The 21819-nt window shown below is 41.4% G+C and overlaps 1 protein-coding gene across 4 annotated transcripts in view; it reads left to right on the top strand.

Annotated features, from left to right (window-relative positions):
- The window catches only part of PRICKLE2 (prickle planar cell polarity protein 2), a 401122-nt gene that overhangs the window by 242670 nt on the left and 136633 nt on the right, over window positions 1-21819 (top strand). For all 4 annotated transcript variants that reach the window (XM_082412164.1, XM_082412165.1, XM_082412166.1 and 1 more), the window contains one exon: window positions 925-1108. In XM_082412164.1, the coding sequence (XP_082268290.1) occupies window positions 925-1108 (184 nt within the window). The remainder of the gene's footprint in view (window positions 1-924; window positions 1109-21819) is intronic.

The following is a 21819-nucleotide window of genomic DNA, read 5'->3' as shown; positions in this document are numbered from 1 at the left end:
AAACTAATTCTGAAGGTCAGAGTACAGGTACAACAGCTTATTTTCTTAAAATTTTTTCCTCCTTTATTTTTTTCCTTTCTTTTTATTTTACTGGTAGAAGCTAGAAATGCTCTTGTGTTGCTGACATCAGCATTTTTATTGCTTCATCATTTTTGTAGCCATGGAAAAGGGAACAGATGGTAATCTTAAAAGAGAAATGTTTTATTTGGGAGAGAGAATTGTATCTTTGGCTGCTATCTTTGGAAATAATTCCCATGCATGATCCTCTTGTATATTAAAAAAAAAAGCTACCAATGTGGGGTAATTTGGGGTTTCTAATTAGAATTTCAAACCTACAAGTATCTTTAGTAGAGGTGAAAATGTGTTTCCCATGAGATCTTAGGATCAGCGTTGTTTAATGGGCAAAAATATTTTTGCTCTTCTTAAAATCTCACCTGCAGTTATTTTTATAACCACTTCCTTTTCCTAAGGTCTAGAAACCTTTTATAAAAACAGAATGTTGTCACTGTTTGTTAAACCTACTGGTAATATTTCTGGTCTGCATATGTATTGTGTATATTTAATTACTATTCCAGTCAAGGAAATTGTGGTCATGGTCCATATCTAGTGTTCTACCTAGTAAAATAAAAGGTATTTTGACATTCCTCTTGGGATACTGATTTAGAAGAAAAGGTTGCGGTCCACGTTTAAATACCCTTAGCGTGCTTACCTGGTGGCCTCTGATGGCTCAGGACGTTTCCAGGTACGCAGTGCCACGCCTTCTACAAAGACAGGCGTGCTATGGAACTCTCCTTCAGATGCCCGAAGCCGGTTGCCAAGGAACGTGTTTATGGTTTGGGATCCAAGGGCTGGTGAGTGGCAGGCCAAGTGAAAACAATGGTTTCTTTTGCCTTCCTTCTCACCTCCCACCTTTGCTGCTTGCAGGAAGATCTGCCTGCACTGCAAGTGCCCTCAAGAGGAGCACATGGTGACGGTGATGCCCCTGGCGATGGAGAAGACCGTCAGCAAACTCATGTTTGACTTCCAGAGGAACTCGACCTCGGATGACGACTCAGGCTGTGCCTTGGAGGAGTACGCCTGGGTCCCGCCGGGGCTGAAGCCTGAACAGGTACCGTTCTTGACGCGAGGGCAGTTGTGGGGTTGGCTTTTACCTTTGTCTTACGCCGTCCTTCCTCATTCCAGTTCAGAAGGGAGAGTTGACTTTGCTGATTCAGACAAGTGGGGCTACATGGGATGAAGATGTCTGGGGCCCCAGTGGGAAACCAGGAAGAGAAATGAAACTGAGCCTTGGGTGGGCCATGGCTAATTCATTCTGTATTGCCATTTTTAACTGTTACCAAAAGATTGTCTAGAAACGTCTAGAAACATTAGATAGTGAAACTTCATTTTTGGAGAGGGAAGGGACGTTCTACATTGGCCATCAATCTTAATGTTAAGATTCTTTGTAAAGGAGAATAAGGAAATAAGGACTTACCTTATTCTTCCCAGTGATCTAATGCTGTGTTCAAAAGTTTGGCCTGGCTTTACAAAGAAAGACATTGACATTTCCTGAAATATTTTGGCACTGCCCACAGGCTGTAAATATTATTAGCTTGGTTAGATGAACTTGGTTTCTTTTGTTTCACTGCATTTCTCTCAGTGATATACAGCTTCTACTTTGCATTTCTTGGTCCTTGGAATTTTCTCCTCCACAAGCCTCATGTTGGTTTAGAAGCCCCTCCTGTAAGCTGGATATTGTCATGATCTTCCCTGTGCGTCTTTGAGAGACAGGTTTATCAGAATCTTAAGTGTTCGACCACTATACCCTTCCTCTGACACAAGAAGTTTCTTTCTCTGGAGATCTTCTCTATGTCTTGACAATGTTTTGAAGCTTAAAAACCCTAAAATGTGAAGTCAGGAACTTTAGATGTGGTGATGCTTTTAGAAAAGGTTCTTTATGGTTAGGGAAGACCTAAGAATTCACCAAGAACTTAAGGATGGGACCCTGATAACATCTCTTTGGTTAGCCATTTCTTGTCTATGGTCATACCACCCTGAATGCACCCGATCTCGTCTTTCGTTAGCCATTTCTTATTCTTCTTTCTTTCCTTCTGAGGTTGTAAATGAACAGATGAAATCAAGCACACAGGCAGGATTTGTTTAGCCAGCAAAGGATTGTTTAAATTTTGAATTAGTCACTAATACTTAAAAATTACTAACACTTAAAAATTAGGAAATTTTAATTTTAAAGTTTAAAATCTTACTGTTCAGGGATTTGTGTGCAGGCCATTGAGTTGAGCACTAGTACTTCTTTCCAGGAAGTGTTTAGAAAGAATGACTCTCCAAGTCACCCTAGTCTCCACTAAGCCCATTTCATCCTTTTGTGTTAATCTTCCTACGCCCTACAGGCACTTCCGGTTTGTGATCTCTACTCTGATTCTTACTAGGAAGAAAATGTCTTAGAATAGAAACATTCACAGAAAATAATCTCCATGAGAATTGAAGGGACTTCTGTGTTGGGTTATCAGCGGAAAAAAAGAAGTGTGTTCTCTCTTAGTTTGTAGGTTAAGGTTATATCTTGATTTTCTTCTGTTCCAGTAAAGACTGTATTATTAAAGAATAAGTTGAAGAAGAATGAGAGTATTTGATTGAGTTTGTCTGGAAACTCATATGAGGTGGTGGGTGACTGAATATCTGTGTTTGACGTCGCGATTCTACTGGCAGTACTTGAGCAGTGAGTTTTCACACCTCGATACAGCTGTGAACTTGTTTCGATACAGCTGTGAGCTTGTTTCGTTTTCTTGCTAACCTCATTTCCAGCAGCTTCTAAGAGACCCACCCTTCTTTTATTCACATTGCTTCCTGCTGAGTTGGGCCCTGGAATTCCAAAGTTAAGCTATTTTCAGTTCCCTGCTTAGGTAGATTCTTTTCTAAGGCCATTAAATATCATTCTATGATATTCATATTCAGAGAACATTTTCTACTGCCCCAAGAGAACAGACAGTTGCAGAAGCTAAAGATCTTGGTTACATTCACCAATTCCAAAAGTAAGTGCTTATGTATTTTTGAAGGCCACTTGCCTCATCCAAAGTGAACGTCTTTGGAAAACATAAAATGACTTTCTTTGATTTGTTTTGAAAGAAAATGTTTAATGCTAGGGCTTCCCTGTGGGCGCAGTGGTTAAGAATCCGCCTGCCACTGCAGGGGACACGGGTTCGATCCCTGGTCCGGGAAGATCCCACATGCCAGGGAGCAACTAAGCCCATGTGCCACAACTACTGAGCCTGCGCTCTAGAGCCTGTGCTCCGCAACAAGAGAAGCCCATGCACCGCGATGAAGAGTAGGCCCCGCTCGCTGCAACTAGAGAAAGCCCGCGCGCAGCAATGAAGACCCAACACAGCCAAAAAAATTTTTTTAATAAATAAATAATAAATTTTTATAAAAATGATTAATGCTATTAAACAAGTGGTTTGAATTATGTCAGGTGGCAGGATATTCCCATCTCTTATAACTGTATTTTTCTTTAAATGGTTTTCTCTATTCCCTACACTTACTCTAACCTATATGATACAGATGATTGATTAGAAAGGAAATTGTTCTCCAGAGAGAGACTGTCTCTTTAAGCCATTTGAAGGGCTCTATATTTGCCTAATAAAATATGGATCTGTATTAAAGGTGTTTCAGGGGATCATGTTGCATGAAAAAAATGGTCTTCAAATTTTTTAATTATGAGATCTTTTAAAGTCTATTATTAATGGAACTGATTATAGGTTTAAAGATTTTTTAAAAGCTGCCTAGTAGCTTTTAGAAAAATTTGAGACCCTAAATGCCTTTTACTAATAAAAATTCTGATGTTTAATACGATGTTAGTTGTCTCTGGTTTGAGAAAAACCATTTTTCTATCAAGAGAAATTACAGTGAACATTAAAATGCTTTGTGCTGGAGGAGAAATAGTCAAGAGCAGTTAGGGTTCCAAGTAATGTGTTTTCATTCTTGTTAGAAACCTTTCATTTTATTCCCTGGTCATGGGGTTGGTAATATGCCTTCAGGTGACACTCTTTATTATTCTATTTCTTCTGAGAAATGCCTTCAGTTCAATATAATGTGAACGAAAGTTACCTCCGTTTTAGGGAGGTGTTCTTGAACACGGGCACTTAATTTTATAAAAATCCATTAGCTGCAAAACGCAACCTTAAAATAGTGTGGCAAATGATAAATATAACAGTCGATGCTGGAAAAGAAAGGCTTCTATCTTGTATTTTTTAATGGCTGGACTGAAAACTGATCAGAGAAGTTGCCCAGATCCTTTGCCTCTGCTCGCTGCAAATGAGGTGTTTAGTATTATCCAGAGAGCCCTGCGTAGGCAGAGCAGAGAACTGGAGTCTTCCCTGATTGACCATCTGAAGTCATCTATAAGGCTCCAATTTCTCTTCAGGCTTAAGCAATTTACTGTATGTGCCCTGTCTCCTAGAGATGCTATGGTGATACATTTACAGTAGATAATACTTTAGGAAGAATTTGGAAATTATTTAACAAGCTTTAAGAAAGGAAAACGGTGAGCAGGGTTTCTCAATCTCAGTGCTATTGACATTTTAAGCGGAATAATTCTTGGTGTCGGGGCGGTCCTGCCCATGGTAGGATGACTGGCAGCATCCCTGGCCCCCACTGACTAGATGTCAGTAGCACTCACCACCCTCTCCCCGCAACATTGGGATGACCAAACATGTATCCAGATATTGCCCATTGCCCCTGGGGGATGAGCTGGGCACCCCAGTTGAGAACCACTGGGTAAAAGTAATGGTAGAACCTGGAGGATGTGTCAGGACAAGAAAAGGATGACTCAATTCAGCAAACCTTTATTTGAGCACCTACCAGGTCCTAGCCCTGGTGTTATAGCTGCTGCCTTGAAAGGAGGCTGAGTGTTTGGCAGAGTAAAAAAGGTGATCCCACGCTGCTCAAGCAGAGGCCAGTGCTCTCCGAGGTGGATCCTGTCATCCTCCCGATAAGTCAAAACAAGAAGTGAAATGGTGTGAGGAACAGGTGACAGGTGGGTCACCATTTGTCCTCCAAAACAGGAATAGCTTTCTCCTTTTATGATGGGAAGACTTGCCCATTGAAAAAAACGGAAAGATAAGAAGAAAGAAAGGAGATAAAAATCACTCATAATTCTACCAACCAAGGAAGATTGTTTTCCAACCTTTTTTGCATGTGTGTAACAAGTATCTATATATATGGGGTACATTTCTGTTTTGTTTTGGACAAAAATGTGATGATGCTCTCCATTTATCCTGAAATTTTTTTCAGTTCATGTATTGTGAACTTTTTTTCTGCATTTTTTCTATATTTAGAGCCAGATTATCTTTGGGAGTGGCTGTGTAGTTCTCCACTGGTAGTTACTAACCTGTAGTGGCACCACCCACCACTAGGGGGCTCTTGGAAATGTATGTTTAGAAGCGGGGGTTGGGGGGTGGGGGAACTTCCCTGGTGGTCCAGAGGTTAAGACTTCGCCTTCCAGTGCAGGGGATGCGGGTTCGATCGCTGGTCAGGGAGCTATGATCCCACATGCCTCGAGGCCAAAAAACCAAAACATAAAACAGAAGCAATATAGCAACAGATTCAATAAAGACTTTAAAGACGGTCCACATCAAAAAAAAAAAAAAAAAATCTCAGAAGTGGGTAGTTATTGTCAAAATGACAAGGGAATTTTAGTGGGTGGGGGCTTGGGATGCTAAACAGCCTGAAAAGTATCAGACGATCCTGCTCGAAGGAGAATTGACCCCTCCCAAATGCCAAGAGTACCACCATTGAACAACCCTGAACTGAAAATCTATTTTTGAACGTGTGCATCCTTCGTAGCTTTTCTCTATATTAAGTAAACAGTAGCAGCCAACCTTTCTGTACACTTGCTTGCTCCTCGCCTTCAGGACAATTCCTAGAGGTGGATAGGTCACGTGTAAACCTCTTTAAGACTTTTGATTCATTGTGCAAAACTGCCCTCCAGAAATGTAACCGGTGCGTCCTCTGGGTGGATAGACTTCATTGGGTACATGAGGATATGTCTTTTTTATTAGTGCTTCTACTCCTGATCCTTGAAAATCTGAAGAGACCATCAGATTGCTTCTCCTGAGTTAAGTGTCCTTTTCATTGATGTTTCGGATACTCCAGGTATCCATTGAGAGTTCTCAAATGTGGATGTCACCAAATGTTAGTCATTTTACCTTGACCTTAACCGTATTTTTGCACGTAAAGAATAGCCATTGGGTTATTTGTCTGGAACTCTCAACGTTCACTTCAAACTATTGCAGGAAGGATGAAGAGTGGATACTAGAAGTAATTGCCCAATTTTTGGCTTTCAAAGCATTCTTCCGTATGTGGCAAAATAGACCCTCCAGTACTACCTAAAGATGGGGGTGAATTAGCTGGTTTTGAGCCCTGTGAAACTCTAAAATCTCTCTGCTGAGGGTACCTAAAATTCTTTATTTGGCTTTACATTTTAATTTAATGACTATTACTCATCCATCAGATGTCAGATTAACTGTGTCTCCTCAAGGAGTCTCTCTGGACACCCCGCTCTCCCAATACAAGACTAGGTCTCCAGTCCCACGCTTTCTGACAGTCCCCACAGTTTTCCTTTTTAGTGCCTCTCAAACTTGTAATTACTTAGCAGCGTAATTTTTTGTTTAATATTTGGCTCCCCCACTTTGCTTTAAGATCCAGGAGGGCAGAGATCTTGTCTGCTTTGTTCTTCGGGAATTTTCCAGCACCTAGCACAGCACCTGACATGTGGCAGGCACCCCACCACTATTTGTTAAGAGGCAGGCAGGTCACCGGAATCCTCTGCAGAAGCAGAGATGTTCAGGATTGCATCACACAGTGAAAAGATAAAGATCTTTTAAATGTTTTTCTACATGAAGAATTAGTCTGTATCCATTATTCCTGCTCCCTCTATTTCTCTTAAAAGTATGTATTCTAAGCACATTCCCCTAATAATCCCAGCTGCTTCAGAGATGTCTTAGGTTGCAAAGGGGCAGGAGATGGGTGACATCTGGGGAAGGACTATGCAGCAGCACAAACCTGTGGCAGCGCTGCCAGCTCCAAGGCTCAGGGTCTGGAACATAGTGTGAGGAACCAAGGGTCTGGCAGAAGCCCTCTGTGTTTCCAAACCAGAGGACCATTTGTGTCACAGTAAAATTTGGAGAACCCATTGGGAGGCACAGGTGAAGGGGAAGCAGCATAGCCCAGTGGGAAAGAGCCTCACTTCCAGAGTCCAGTAAATCTGACTACTGCTCCGTCCCTTTCCGACCTCAGGAAAGTTGTTCAGCTTCCAGGAGCCTCAGTTTCCTCCTGATGATGATGATAATATGAAGAAAATTCTTAAACTTTCATCGAACACTTGTTATGTGCCTACCACCATTTTCAACTTTGTGTGCATTACTGTATTTAATTCTTATAACAACCTTATTCGGTAATTATCATTCCTGTCTATGTTTTAGAAGTGAATAAAGCAAGGCTCAGAGAAGTGGAATAACTTGCCTGAGGTCACACAGCTAAGGAGTAGCAGAGAGGGATTCAATCTCAGATACCCTGAGCCAGGAGCTGATACTCTTAGACCTCGAGAGCCCAGGGCTGATCTGGCCCCGAGTGAGGGAGTGTGTAGAAAGTTCCCAGGGCAGTGTGTACACATAGTAGATGCTCAATAAAATGATTGTTTCCTTATCACTCTTCTTGTGAAGCTATAGTAAGTGTTGCTGATTACTACTGCCCTGAGCAGGCAGGAAGAAGCGGGGAAGGAACATAAGACCGTCCAGGACAGAAGAAGGTTCTGTCAAGTGGAAGAGGGACATTAAACATTCTGGGTTAACCAGAATCCAGGATTCCTTCTCAGCCTGTTCAAAGGCTTTTAATCAAATCATTTTGATTGTGCTGCTCCAGGAGCCTTTCTGTTCTCCAGGTTCTCTGCTGTGGGATTGTCGTAAAGGTGCAGCTTCTTTCTAATGAAGTTCTGGCTCCACTGAGCCAGAGCAGCTTGGACAGGGGACCAGACGGAGCCACCTGACTCTGAAAAATCCAGTGTCCCAAGCGGGCTTCGGGGGCTGTCTGCTGTAGAAATGAGGTCTGCCACCCCCTTCCTCGGTGCCTGGGGTCACCTGTATCATCACAGTCCCTGGGCCTGGGAGGAGTGAGTGAGTCCCCGGGGCGTTTTCTGTAGGCCGCTCAGAGTGCAAAGAGAACCTCCCCACAAAGGAGAATGGCCTATATTGAGGATCTGCAGGTCAGCCGGAAGCGTGGCTCCTTGTTCTGCCCCTCTTACTTTGCCTCTCACAGTCTCTTTAGCAGCCATCTCCAATGGGTGGGCTTCATGGAAGCCCTCCACTGCATTGTACCCCCCCCCAGTCAGAGTGGAAGAATGAGTCAGAGCGTACGCTGGAGAACGTTGTGACAAAGCAATAGCGATCGGGCTCTTTCCGTTCCTTCCTTCCCTTATCTCCTGTGCACCTACTCTGTGTCAGGCACCGTTCTAGGCACTGGGGGTAGAACAGTAACCAAGATCACTGAGGTTTCTGCTGCACTGTAGTTCTAAGTGGAGGTGTTGGAGACCTATACATTAGAAAACAAGTGACTAAGATAATTCAACATTGTGATTTTTAAAATGATGCTAATAATAGTGCTATAAACATTTAATGAACTCTTCCATGTGCCAGGCACTATCCTAGGTGCTTTGGGAGTTATCTTAGTGCTTTGTCTCGTTTCATTTATACTATGAAGGAAATACAGTAGCTTCTGTGTTCATGGCTGTGGGCCGGAGTGTTGGGGACGGCGGGGATTAGCTAATTTAGATTGATCGGTCAGGAGCAGACTCTGTGGGGAGGTGGTCTTTGAGCTGCTACTGAATGACATAAGGAAGCCCGCCCTGCAAAGATCTGGCTTGTTGCAGAAGTTCAGGGATATACGTGAAGCTCAGAAGTAAGATGAAATCCGTACCAACTTTGTATCTGCACAAAAAATTGGGGGAGAGTGTTGTTGGATGGTTTGGGGAGAAATGAATAGGGCCTATGCAGTGTCGAGCTCTTGCCAAGGTAGCCACCGACATGAGGGCTGGGTAGTCCCACTGCTGTCCCTCCCCCTGGGAAATCGAAGGAGCCCCCATCACCCATCACCTTGATGTTTCTGCCTGCGGGCAGAGATAAGGCAACAGAGATGCCCCATTCAGAGGTGACTCTAGAGAGGGAACAAGGAACCTTCCCCATGCCAAGTGCATAACGCATACTTTACATACGTTTATGTCTTCCCCTTTTGTCATATGCCCTACCTTCTAAAATGTGAGCCTGTTGGAGGGAGGCAGACAGTGTCTTGCTCACCGCTGCATACTCAGTGCCTAAAATAATGTCTGATGCATTATTCAATAAACAGATGTTATATGAATAAACAGTCCCATTTAATCCTTGTATAAAATCCTCCACTTTCCCACTGAATACCCTGCAGCTCAGAGAAAATCAAGCTTGACCAGGATGTCACAGCTAGTAATGGGCAGAGCCAGGATTCACACCAGCCTTATTTGGGCTCCTCTTCCTCCACACCCACCCCGCCCCCCGCCCCCGCCTTCCATGGTGATCCACCCGGGATATCAGATCCGAGGAAGCCAACTTGGCATGTGTTGGAGGAGGGAGTGGCATGCATCACACTAGGCTCTTTCATTCTCAGGGGAGGGAGTTGGCTCCTCATCTCCAGCTGACCCTGGTGACTAAGGAATTCCTCTTTCCCCACCTCCAGTTTCCCCATCGCTGCAGGAAGTAGCATGGTCCTACTTTCAAAGGCTTGTTTCCCCATCAGCAATCTCTTTATCTCTGGCTCTTCTCAATCTCTCATCCTGGCTGGGAACCCGCTTGGTGACAACCACGTTTCATCTTCTTCCTCCCGTGGCCGTCATGTTCCTAGTACTGTGTCACATACCTGGGCACTCAACAGTGATATTCATTGAGCAGATACTTATCAAGTGATAACTATATTCCAGCTACTGCGGGAACAGCCATGAACAAACAAACAAGTATCCTTGCCCTTAGGGAGCTGACACTCTAGTGGAGAATACAGACCATTGAATGAACAATACACTTTAAGAGAGTGATGTGTGCTGGGAAAGCAATAAAGAAAGGGTGATGTGATTTAGAGCCAGGGTTGGCAAAATTTTACTGTAAAGAGGCAGATAGTAAATATTTTAGGCTTTGTGGGACATACAGTCTCTCTCGCAGATACCCAGCTCTGACGTTGTCATGGAGAAGCAGTCGTACACAACACATAATGAATGGGCATGGCCATGTGACAATAAAACTTTATTTACAAAAACAGGCAGCGGGCCTGATTTGACCCACAGGCTGTAGTTTGCTGGTCCCTGATTTGGAGAATCTACTTTAGATTGGGGCGGGGGGCAAAGAAAGCCTGTCTGAGGAAGTGACATCTGAGCTGAGTTGTTACTTGGAATGATGGTTAGATTACTCAGATTCAGCCTATTCCAGTGGTTTTCAAAATCTGGTTCCCATGCCTGCAACATGAGTATCATCTGGGAAATTACTAAAAAATACAGATTCTCAGGCTCTGTCCCAGAGCTCTGGAGGTGGGCCCAGCATTCTCTTTCAACAGGGCCTTCAGGTGTTTCTGATATAGGCCAAAGCTTGAGAACCGCTGCTCGTGGGTTACGGAAAACCAGCAGTGTTGGAAATACATGGAGCCAAATCTTGGCTCTACCACATATTAGCTCTATAACCTTGGATGCCCTAAGCTTCAGTTGTCTTGTCTGTAAAATGAAGAGACTTATACCAAAGTCTAAAGTAGCTATGAAGGCTAAATGAATTAACTCTCTAAAGAGCCTAGGAGATCTAGGCTGACACATCGTAGGTCCTCATAAAATGGTAGCTGCAGTCATCACCGGCCTCACTGGCTGGGTCTTCGAGACACTGATGCAGATTTGCCCGTGGGTAGTAATAGAGGATGAGCCCCAGCATCTTCCCCGTGAGCAAGACGTCTTTCATCCCCAGCTTGTTGCCCCTGACTGACATACCCTGAATATGGCCTGAACACAAGGCTGTTTGTTAAAGGAGAATTCAAGATACTTTTAAAATTCTTTGACTGGTCCTGCTTCTTCAGCTCTCTCCTTGGCCTGTTAGCCCAGAAGATGCTCTGGTCCCTGCTGTTGCAGAATCATGAATTCTACATCTGTGACTCACCACTGGGTTGGGGCCGCAGTGCCAGGCACTCAGCTTTACCATTCACTTTCAAGCTATTGACAGTTTGTTCTTTTTATGTAAGAAGCTATTTGTACCAAGAGGGACAGAGGCTGGCGGGTGTGGGTGCAGGGAGAGAAGAACGACGAAGTAGTCCATCTCTCTAGGCCTGCTGGGTCGTTTTGGTTCATAGGGAGGGAATCTAATAACCTCTCTAAAAGCTCCACAAAAACCATCATTAGACTCGCCAGCCATTTGCTGTGTCATCTTCATTTCATTACTCCATCAGCACATGCTGAGCTCAAAATGGAGTTTCATGGCTGCGGTGAGACACGTGGCTCTCCAAGTGGATTGGATTAAATTTCTTCTAAGCTGCCTCTCTTGTGTTAGTTTTCACTGTCACTCACCCCCGTGTTCTCAGTGCTGGGTGGGGAGTGAGTGGGGAGGGGAGGTGAGAAGGAAGCTAGGAGGAAGCCTGAATGCACGCGGTCTCCTCCAGTTCTCAGGAAACCAGTCACATGAACGGTGCTCTGTTGATCTTGGCTCCAGAAATGCACTGACGTCATCGGATGGTAGTGGGAAATGTGCCTGTCTGTGCAGCCTTCAATAAAATTGCCTGTTAATGAACTCGTTTGCAAGGGAGCTGTCAGAGATGGCACCAGAATTGGGGTGTAGACTGGAGGGCCTCTGCCCGACGAAGTCAGCAGCAGGGTGGCCAGGTGCCACCAGCAGGGCCCTGTCAAGGCTCGTTTGCAGAGTGCAAGGCCTGGAGAAGCCAAGGCCCGTTTGCAGACGCGGGAGGGGAGACCTGCCATTGGAGTTCCCAGCTTTCAAGGCAGATGGCTCCAACCTTTATAGTAAACGTGTTCCGGGATCCTGGAGATGAGGAGTGAGCCTCAGGACTTCGACATCCTGTAGGCGTTCACAGCTGCACACCCTTTCTGCTGACTGAGCAGCCTATGCTGTGGGCCGCTGCGACAGTTGATTTACTATCAAGATGATCCCCTCTGCCTTCTGACTCATGAGACATTTTGAGCAGTTTCATGGGATGGTTGGATGAATCTACCATCAAGGCAGCTAGTGGCTACCTTCCTCCACCTGTCTCCATCTATTTGTCCATCCGTTCATTCATTCACTAGGGCATTCAGCCATGGATTCATTCAGCAGTTATTTATTAAGTGCCCGTTAAGTGCAAGCCCTTAGTCTAGGTGTGATTTCACTGTGGCTGTTTTCCAGGTCCAGTGTAGAACTGGAGCTTCCCAGGCCCTGTCTTGACGTTGTGCTTTGTGTAGCATGCGATTATTCACAGGCAGGTGTAGAAAGTCCTTCTTTGAGGAAGACCCACACAGACTTCAGGCTTTGTGCTGGTGTCCCATGGCTTCTACCTTGTAAGTACCTATCCCTCGGAGCTCGTAGTGTTCAAGAGTATAAGCTTTGACACTGACTAATTCTGTGTTCACATCCTAGCTTTGTTGCTCACAAACATTGGCCAAGTTCATCCACTTCCATGAGCTTTCATGTCATCATCGGCAAAATAAGAATGTCATTATACAACTGTAGCATGGCTGTGAGAATTAAATGAGACCATGCCTTAAGCGTGGAGCTTTAAAAATAGCAGCTTTTAGCTTTCTTTTTAACAGCCCAAAATTGAAACAACCCAAATGTCCATCAACAGATGAATGGATAAACAGATTGTGTTGTATCATAGAGTAGAATGCTACTCTATAATAAAAAGGAATGAACTCTTGATATATACAACAATATTCATGAATCTCAAAATCATTATTCTGAGTGAAAGAAGCCAGACCATAAAAGTACATACTGTTTGATTCTATTTATGTAAAACTAGAAAATTTGAACTAATCTGTAGTGACAGAAAGCAGATCAGTGGTTACTTGGGGATAGGGAGGTGGATGGGGAAAGAGTGGGAGGGAGGAATGACAGAAGGGCAGAGGAAACTTTTGAAGGTAATAGGTATTTCGGTATCTTGATTATGCTGATGGTTTTGTGGGTATATGTATATGTCAAAACTTACCAAGTTGTATACTTCAAATATGTGAAGCTTATTATATTTCAAATACCTCAGTAAAGCAAATGAATGAAGTTGCTCTTTAGCAAACAGGAAGGCAAGCATCTTTGCATGCCAGTGCTGGAGTCTTCCTAAGGTTTCATGGTTGCCTTAGGAAGTAACTGAGCCCTCTGACCAAGTACTGTCAGAAAGAATTGCTCAATATTAATTATGCGCAGTAAAAACGGAGATTTGGGACAGAAATTCATCAACATCCAGATGGATGGCACTAAAAAATCAGTTCCACAGACTGGCTTCTTTCATCATCTCTGTAAATGCTCTAGGACGGTGCCTAACATGTAGTTGGCACTCGGTAAGTAGCGGTGGTTGTTATTGCTATGGCAGTTAGAAAGACTGGTAAAAACTCAGTGATCATATCTTGCTGAGGGAAGATAATTATTCAGGTAATTTCTGACCCTATACTTCCTGAACCAAAAGGATAAATTCATAACCTCTCAGCTTGGTAGGGGATCAGGGCTGCCACGTACAGTTGTACAGTTTGTATACTGCACAAAGGTGCCCTGCCAAGGGGTTGTTTAAAGGTTGATATTCACCTGGGCTCTAGTGACTACCAACCAGAGTAGGACATTTTATTTAACCTAGGACACCTTGCAGTTTACCTGGGTGTGGTACAGGACTCTCTCTTCTGAGACTGGGAGCTTGCTTTTCGTCATTTGTAGTTGGGGTGGAGGGGGATGTCTTTTTCTGATTTCCATTAAGGTACCAAAAAGTCTAGCAGCAACCTAGGAGGGACTGCAAACATTAACTAGCCTAGCTCAGTGGTGACTTTTCATTCTTGCCCTGCAATCCTGGGGTGCTAGGAAACCTCCTTTCTGATTCTTGCCAAAGGGTATTAGGAATAAGAGGTGATATCCTCATGTTCACTGGCATTGAGTGTTCGGTGGAGGGGAGGAGGTAGGTTATGATTTCCCGAGTTTTGATGGTCAAGATTTTGAACACTTAAGCCCCTTTTTTGTTCTCTCCCTCCTCTTCCGTCATTTTGCAAATCATTGCAAGCGTCATAACCTTGGACAGAGACACAGGCAGAGAAAGGAGCTGAAATGCCAACCAACTAATTTTGTCAGCCACTTGGCAACTCTGTTCATACTGTTTGAGGGAGAGGGTCAAGTCAAACTATAAAAGTAAATTTGAGGTTGGACTTGTGCATGGTTTTGAAGCACCCATCCTCTCCTGGACCCCACTGCTGTGTGGAAATCAAGAATTCATCTGGATGGTGACTATGACATGAGAAATAGCTCTGCTGAAATATGGTCAGTGGGTGGTCTTTCCCAAGCATAGTGATTGAAAGCCATGACTGTGGTATCAGATACATATGGAACCTGATCCAGCTGTGCTACTCTCTGGCTGTATTTATGATTGGAACAGGTTACTTAACTTGGTGAAGTCATTTTTCTTCATCTATAAAATGAAGATAGTAACAGTGCCTGCCTTATAGGGAAACTGTTCCAGAACCTGGTATTTCAAGAACCCAGTATTACATATAATTACTTTTTTTTTTAATAAATTTATTTATTTTATTTATTTCTCTTTGGCTGCATTGGGTCTTCGTTGCTGTGTGCGGGCTTTCTCTAGCTGCGGCAAGCAGGGGCTACTCTTCCTTGAGCGGGCTTCTCATTGTGGTGGCTTTTCTTGTTGCGGAGCATGGGCTCTAGGCATGCGGGCTTCAGTAGTTGTGGCACACGGGCTCAGTAGTTGTGGCTCGCAGGCTCTAGAGCGCAAGCTCAGTAGTTGTGGCACACGGGCTTAGTTGCTCCACGGCATGCGAGATCTTGCAGGACCAGGGCTCGAACCTGTGTCCCCTGCATTGGCAGGCGGATTCTTAACCACTGCGCCACCAGGGAAGCCCACATATAATTACTGATTGGAAAGGCCAATTAGTATGAAAACACTTTTCTTGGAAAAGCCCATCTGAAGAAGAAAAAAAATTGAGAACTAAGTCTGAAGCTCTTGTCCAGAGATTGGAGGGAGCGGGGGTGGAGGAGACAAGACCCATAGAAATAAGGCTTCAAAGATGATTAAACCTAAACCTTGTAAGTGATATTTAAGAAAACAATCTCAGAGAAAGTATATGACTTGCACATTGTCATATAGAGCCAGAATTTAGAGAGCTGAGTTAATTTATTTCACCACTCTTCCCCTTACAATACCAGGGAGAAATACCTAGGGACCGTAGAACAGGCAGATGTACAGAAAAGGAAGCATTCAAGTTCAGGAAAGAGTTATAAATCAGAGAAGTTCAGTTTCAGACTGTGGTTACCTAAGTGACCTTCACCAAGTTTCTTAGCACCTTCTAGCTTCTGTTCCCCATTTGGAAAATAAGGATGTGAAATCTTTCCTTCCCACTCTAAAGTAAGAATAAACAAAATAATGTTTCCAAATTGTTAGAAGAAAGGTGTTAGAATTAATGAACAATAATTACTGTTGTTATAATATACTGTATAGCCTTCGTAATTTTTTGTCTATTTGGTCTATCGATGCTAAGAGACATATTTTAAAATCTCTCGCATTGTTTATAGATTTGTTTCTTCTTGTATTTCTGTTTTGCTTATATTTTGAAGCTATATTTTTGGGTGCCCAGAAGTTTATGAATACACTCCAACTTTTATAGATTTTTTTCCTTTTATTATTTTGTAACATCTTAAAAATTTTTTGCATTTAATTTATTTTAACATGAAAATCATTTTTATGGTTCTTAAAAAATTTATGAACAGATGCATTAAGAATATTTTCCAGGAATATAAGTAGGGAAGTGATAGCTCAATCAACAAATTGTGTCACTAATAATTTTGAAATGACCAAGGAGCTATTAATCAATTGTAACATCACTTTTAATCCATCCTAATTATACTTACTTAAATATAAGTTTTCTTCAGTATTAATATTGCATACTGGCTTTTTTAAGGGGAATAATTGCAAGACTGTACTTTTTCATTCTTTTATTTCAACCTTTTCTTACGGATTCAAGTAGGCAGCATATCATGGATATTGTTTTTTTCTTTTTAATCCAAACTGATAATCTTCTGATTGATGGATATATTTACATTTATTGTGATAACTGAGATAATTACTACTCCCACTTTTTTTTGTTGTTTTCTGTTTGCTGTGTGTTTTTCCTCTGCTTTTTTCTATTTTCTTGAATTCTATTTTTTAATATTTTCCCTGTTTCCTTCATTTTCCTTTACTTGTTGGAAAATTATAGAATACATCTCTAAGGGAAAAACAAATACCGTATGCTAATGCATATATATATGGAATCTAAAAAAACGGTACTGATGAACCTACTGGCAGGGCAGGAATAAAGACACAGACGTAGAGAATGGACTTGAGGACACAGTGGGGGAAGGGGAAGCTGGGACAAAGTGAGAGAGTGGCATGGACATATATACAGTACCAAATGTAAAACAGCTAGCTAGTGGGAAGCAGCCACATAGCACAGGGAAATCAACTCGATGCTTTGTGACCACCTAGAGGGGTGGGATAAAGAGGGTGGGAGGGAGACGCAAGAGGGAGGAGATATGGGGACATATGTGTACATATAGCTGATTCACTTTGTTGTACAGCAGAAACTAACACAACATTGTAAAGCAATTATACTCCAATAAAGATGTGAAAAAAAAAAACATTGCTATTTTCTGGTGGCCACTTGCCATTTCTTAACACCCAGCCACACTGGATCTCTTGCCAGTGTTCAAGTACCCTGAGCTTCCTCCAGCCTCAGGGCATTCTCACTTGCTGTATTTAATGCATTGCTTTCCCACCTCATTCATTTTTTTTTTAATTGAAGTATAGTTGATTTACAATGTTGTGCCAGTCTCTGCTGTACAGCAAAGTGACTCAGTTATACACATGTATGCATTCTTTTTTTATATTCTTTTCCAGTATGGTTGATGACAGGATATTGAGTATAGTTCCCTGTGCTATACATTAGGACCTTGTTGTTTATCCATTCTAAATGTAATATCAATAGTTTGCATCTACCAACCCCAAACTACCAGTCCATCCCTCTCTCTCCCCCCGTCCCCCTTGGCAACGACAAGTCTGTTCTCTGTGTCTATGAGTCTGTTTCTATTTTGTAGATAAGTTCATTTGTGCCATATTTTAGATTCCACATATAAGTGACATCATATGGTATTTGTCTTTCTCTTTCTGACTTACTTCACTTAGTATGATAATCTCTAGTTGCATACATGTGGCTGCAAATGTCATTATTTCATTCTTTTTTATGACTGAGTAATATTCCATTATATATATATGTACCACATCTTCTTTATCCACTCATCTGTCCATGGACATTTAGGTTGTTTCCATGTTTTGGCTATTGTGAACAGTGCTGCTATGAACATAGGAGTGCATGTATCTTTTGAATTATAGTTTTGTTAGGGTATATTCCTAGGAGTGGGATTGCTGGATCATATGGTAATTCTATTTTAGTTTTCTGAGGAACCTCCTTACTGTTTTCCATAGTGACTGTACCAAGTTACATTCCCACCAACAGTGTAGGAGGGTTCGCTTTTCTCCACAGCCTCTCCACATTCCACTTCATTCATTTTTAACAAGTATCAGTCTTTATCACTTCCTTCTAACTTTAACAGGGACCTTACATAATGTACATTTTAGTACCATTTCTTAGATTGCTTATGAAAGATTTTTCCTTCCCTATGAGTAGCCTGTGTCTCAGTGTATTTCAGAGCTACGTTACCTGACCTTGAATTCATATTTGCTCAAGCTTAAGGAAATTTTTGGATAGTTTCTCTTAAACCAAAATCATATCAATACTAGTAATTTTTTCATTTTTCACTAATCTTTTTTTTTAAATTTTAAAAAATTCTTTGTACAGTTTTTCAATGTTACTTTCTATTTACAGTTGTTACAAAATATTGGCTCTGTTCCCCTTGTTTTATAGTACATCCTTGAGCCTATCTTACACCCAGTAGTTTGTACCTCCCTCCTCCCCAGCCCCTACATTGCCCCTCCCCACTGGTAACCACTAGCTTGCTCTGTATACCTGTCAGTCTGCTTCTTTTTTTGTTATATGCACTAGTTTGTTGTATTTTTCAGATTCCACATACAAGTGATATCATACAATATTTGTCTTTCTCTGTCTGGTTTACTTCACTTAGCATAATGCCCTCCAAGTCCATCCATGTTGCTGCAAATGGCAAAATTTCATTCTTTTTATGGCTAAGTAGTATTGCATTGTGTATATATACCACATCTTCTGTATTCATTCATCTGTAGATGGACACTTAGGTTGCTTCCATATCTTGGGAATTTTAAATAATGCTGCTATGAACATTGGGGTGCATATATCTTTTCGAATGAGTGTTTGGGAATTTTTTTTTTTGCATATATACCCAGAAGTGGAATTGCTGAGTCATATGGTAGTTCTGTTTTTAATTTTTTGAGGAACCTCCATACTGTTTTCCACCAATTTACATTCCCACCAACAGTGTACAAGGGTTCCCTTTTCTTCACATCCCTGCCAGTATTTGTTATTTGTGTTCTTTTTGATGATAGCCATTCTGACAGATGTGAGGTGATAGTTCACTGTGGTTTTGATTTGCATTTCCCTGATGATTAGCAATGTTGAGCATCTTTTCATGTGCCTGTTGGCCATATGGATTTCCTCCTTGGAAAAATGTCTTTTGAGTTCTTCTGCCCATTTCTTAATTGGGTTGTTTGTTTTTTTGATGTTGAGTTGTCTGAACTGTTTATATATGTTGGATATTAATCACTTATCAGTCATATCATTTGCAAATATCATCTCCCATTCAGTAGGTTGTCTTTTTGTTTTGTTGATGGTTTCCTTTGCTATGCAAAAGCTTTTAAGTTTAATTAGGTCCCATTTGTTTATTTTTGCTTTTATTTCTGTTGCCTTGGGAGACTGACCTAAGAAAACATTGATACAATTTATGTCAGAGAATGTTTTGCCTATGTTCTCTTGTAGGAGTTTTATGGTGTCATGTCTTAAAGACTTAAATATTTAAGTCTTTAAGCCATTTTGAGTTTATTTTTGTATATGGTGTTAGAGAATGTTCTAATTTCATTTTTTTTTGCAAGTAGCTGTCCAGTTTCCCCAGTACCACTTACTGAAGAGACTGTCTTTGCTCCATTGTATGTTCTTGCCTCCTTTGTCATAGATTAATTGACCATAAGTGTGTGGGTTTATTTCTGGACTTTCTCTCCTGTTCCATTGATCTATGGGTCTGTTTTTGTGCCAGTACCATACTACTTTGATTACTGTAGTTTTGTAGTATAGTCTGAAGTCAGGGAGCATGATTCCTCCAGCTCTGTACTTCTTTCTCAAGATTGTTTTGGCTATTTGGAGTCTTTTGTGTTTCCATACAAAATTTTAAATTATTTGTTCTAGTTCTGTGAAAAATGCTGTTAGTATTTTGATAGAGATTGCATTGAATCTGTAGATTGTCTTGGATAGTATAGTCATTTTGACAATATTGATTCTTCCAATCCAAGTACACAGTATATACTGTATATCTTTCCATCTGTTTGTGTTGTCTTCAGTTTCTTTTATCAGTGTCTTCCAGTTTTTGGAGTCCAGGTCTTTTGCTTCCCTAAGTAGGTTTATTCCTAGGTATTTTATTCTTTTGATGCAGTGGTAAATGGTATTGTTTCCTCAGTTTCTCTTTCTGGTACTTTGTTGTTAGTGTATAGAGATGCAACAGATTTCTGTATATTAATTTAGTATCCTGCAACTTTACCACATTCATTGATTAGCTCTAGGAGTTTTCTGGTGGCATCTTTAGGGCTATGCATAATAACATGTCATCTTCAAACAGTGTTAGTTTTACTTCTTCCTTTCCAATTTGCATTCTTTTTATTTCTTTTTCTTCTCCAATTGCCGTGGCTAGAACTTCCAAAACGATGTTGAATAAAAGTGGTGAGAGTGGGCATCCTTGTCTTCTTCCTGATCTTAGAGGAAATGCTTAGCTTTTCACCACTGAGTATGAAGGTAGCTGTGGGTTTGTCATATATGGCCTTTGTTAGGTTGAGGTATGTTCCCTCTGTGCCCACTTTCTGGATAATTTTTATCATAAATGGGTGTTGAATACTGGTAATTTTATACTAACAATTTTAAGATCATTTTATGTCTGTTGTTTACAGCTTTACTTCTTTCATTTAACATAGGTAAGAACCGATCCTGAAACTCTACTTCCTAAAAAAAAATGGATGTTTAAAATTAAGCCTTTTTTCTTTTTGATTCATTTCCTGTTTCCAAAAATGGTTTAGATGAACTATCAGTAGAATAACTAAAGCAACGGTAAAGAATCCTATAGGCAACAAAGGGAAAGGAGATAATTATAACAGAGACCAAGACTGAAGGTTGCTTCTACAACTGAGCACTGTCATTGGCTAACCACAAAACAATATCTGTTTATTTTGGAAGAGACTAAGATAGCACGTGGATGAGCATTGTTTTAGACCAGGTGTCAGGGATGTCAGAATGCTGAAGAATGCCTGCTGGAACTGCTTATTTGGGTCTAAGCCTAGTTGATGTTGAGTTCTCTTCTCTTGCAATTATTGACTAGCATTGGTTGCTTCTCATGCCGCTCCAAGGGCAACCAGAAGACTGTCATGAGCTAGAAAGAGGTGCTGTGTAATGGGAATTCTGTGATCTGTAAAATATTGAGTCAATGCCCCAAGGCTGAAAATTCAGGAGAAATTACTTCCCCAGGTATTAGTAGTGATTTGTTTAATGGGTCTTCTCAGTGGAAACACAGTACGAAACTCTCATTTGTTATAGATTCTGATGGGTGAGGCCAAAGTTTCCCCTGCTCTCTTTAATTGTTTTATTAAAAACAGAAGGAAAGTTGCTTATAAAAGGACTTAAATGTAAGTGTCGATACATTGCCTGATTCATTTTATTTCCCCACTGATTTTCACCATAGTATCAGAGAAGTGTTAGTGCAAAAGAACATTTGGTACCAACATGTAATAAAAATCACTCTGAACCCTAGTCACACTCATAGAGATGGAAAGGAGAATGGTGGTTGCCAGTGGCTGAGGGAGGGGAAGTGGGGAGTTAGTACTTAATGGGTACAGAGGTTTAGTTTGGGAAGATGAAAACGTTCTGGAAATGGTTGGTGGCAATGGTTGCCCAACAGTGTACTTAATGCCACTTAAAAATGGTTAAAGTGGTAAATTTTGTGTTATGTGTATTTTACCACAAAATGAATAAATACATGAAATAAAATAATAAAGTAAAATTTAACAATATAGTCTGGGGAATCAGAGCACTCACTTCAAGGACCACAGGCCTTTGTCGGGGATGGACGTGGGCATATTAACATTTCTCTTGCATAGACCTCAAAGAAAAAAAGTTTGTCAAGCTTGAGTCACTTCACATGACCTTTACTACATAACATTATGCACATAATATTCAAAGCAGACACATTAGCAGATAGCACTGTTGATCTCCATCGTCTTTGGAATTCCACTTGGTTCATGTGGCTTTCATGATGAAGCAGCCTCTCTAGTCTGTTTATTATTCTAGGTTTTAACAGGAACCACAGGCTT

Source organism: Balaenoptera physalus, assembly GCF_965194825.1.
Source record: "Balaenoptera physalus genome assembly, chromosome: 11".
NCBI lineage: Eukaryota > Metazoa > Chordata > Mammalia > Artiodactyla > Balaenopteridae > Balaenoptera > Balaenoptera physalus.
This window is presented reverse-complemented; position numbering and strand designations above follow the sequence as displayed.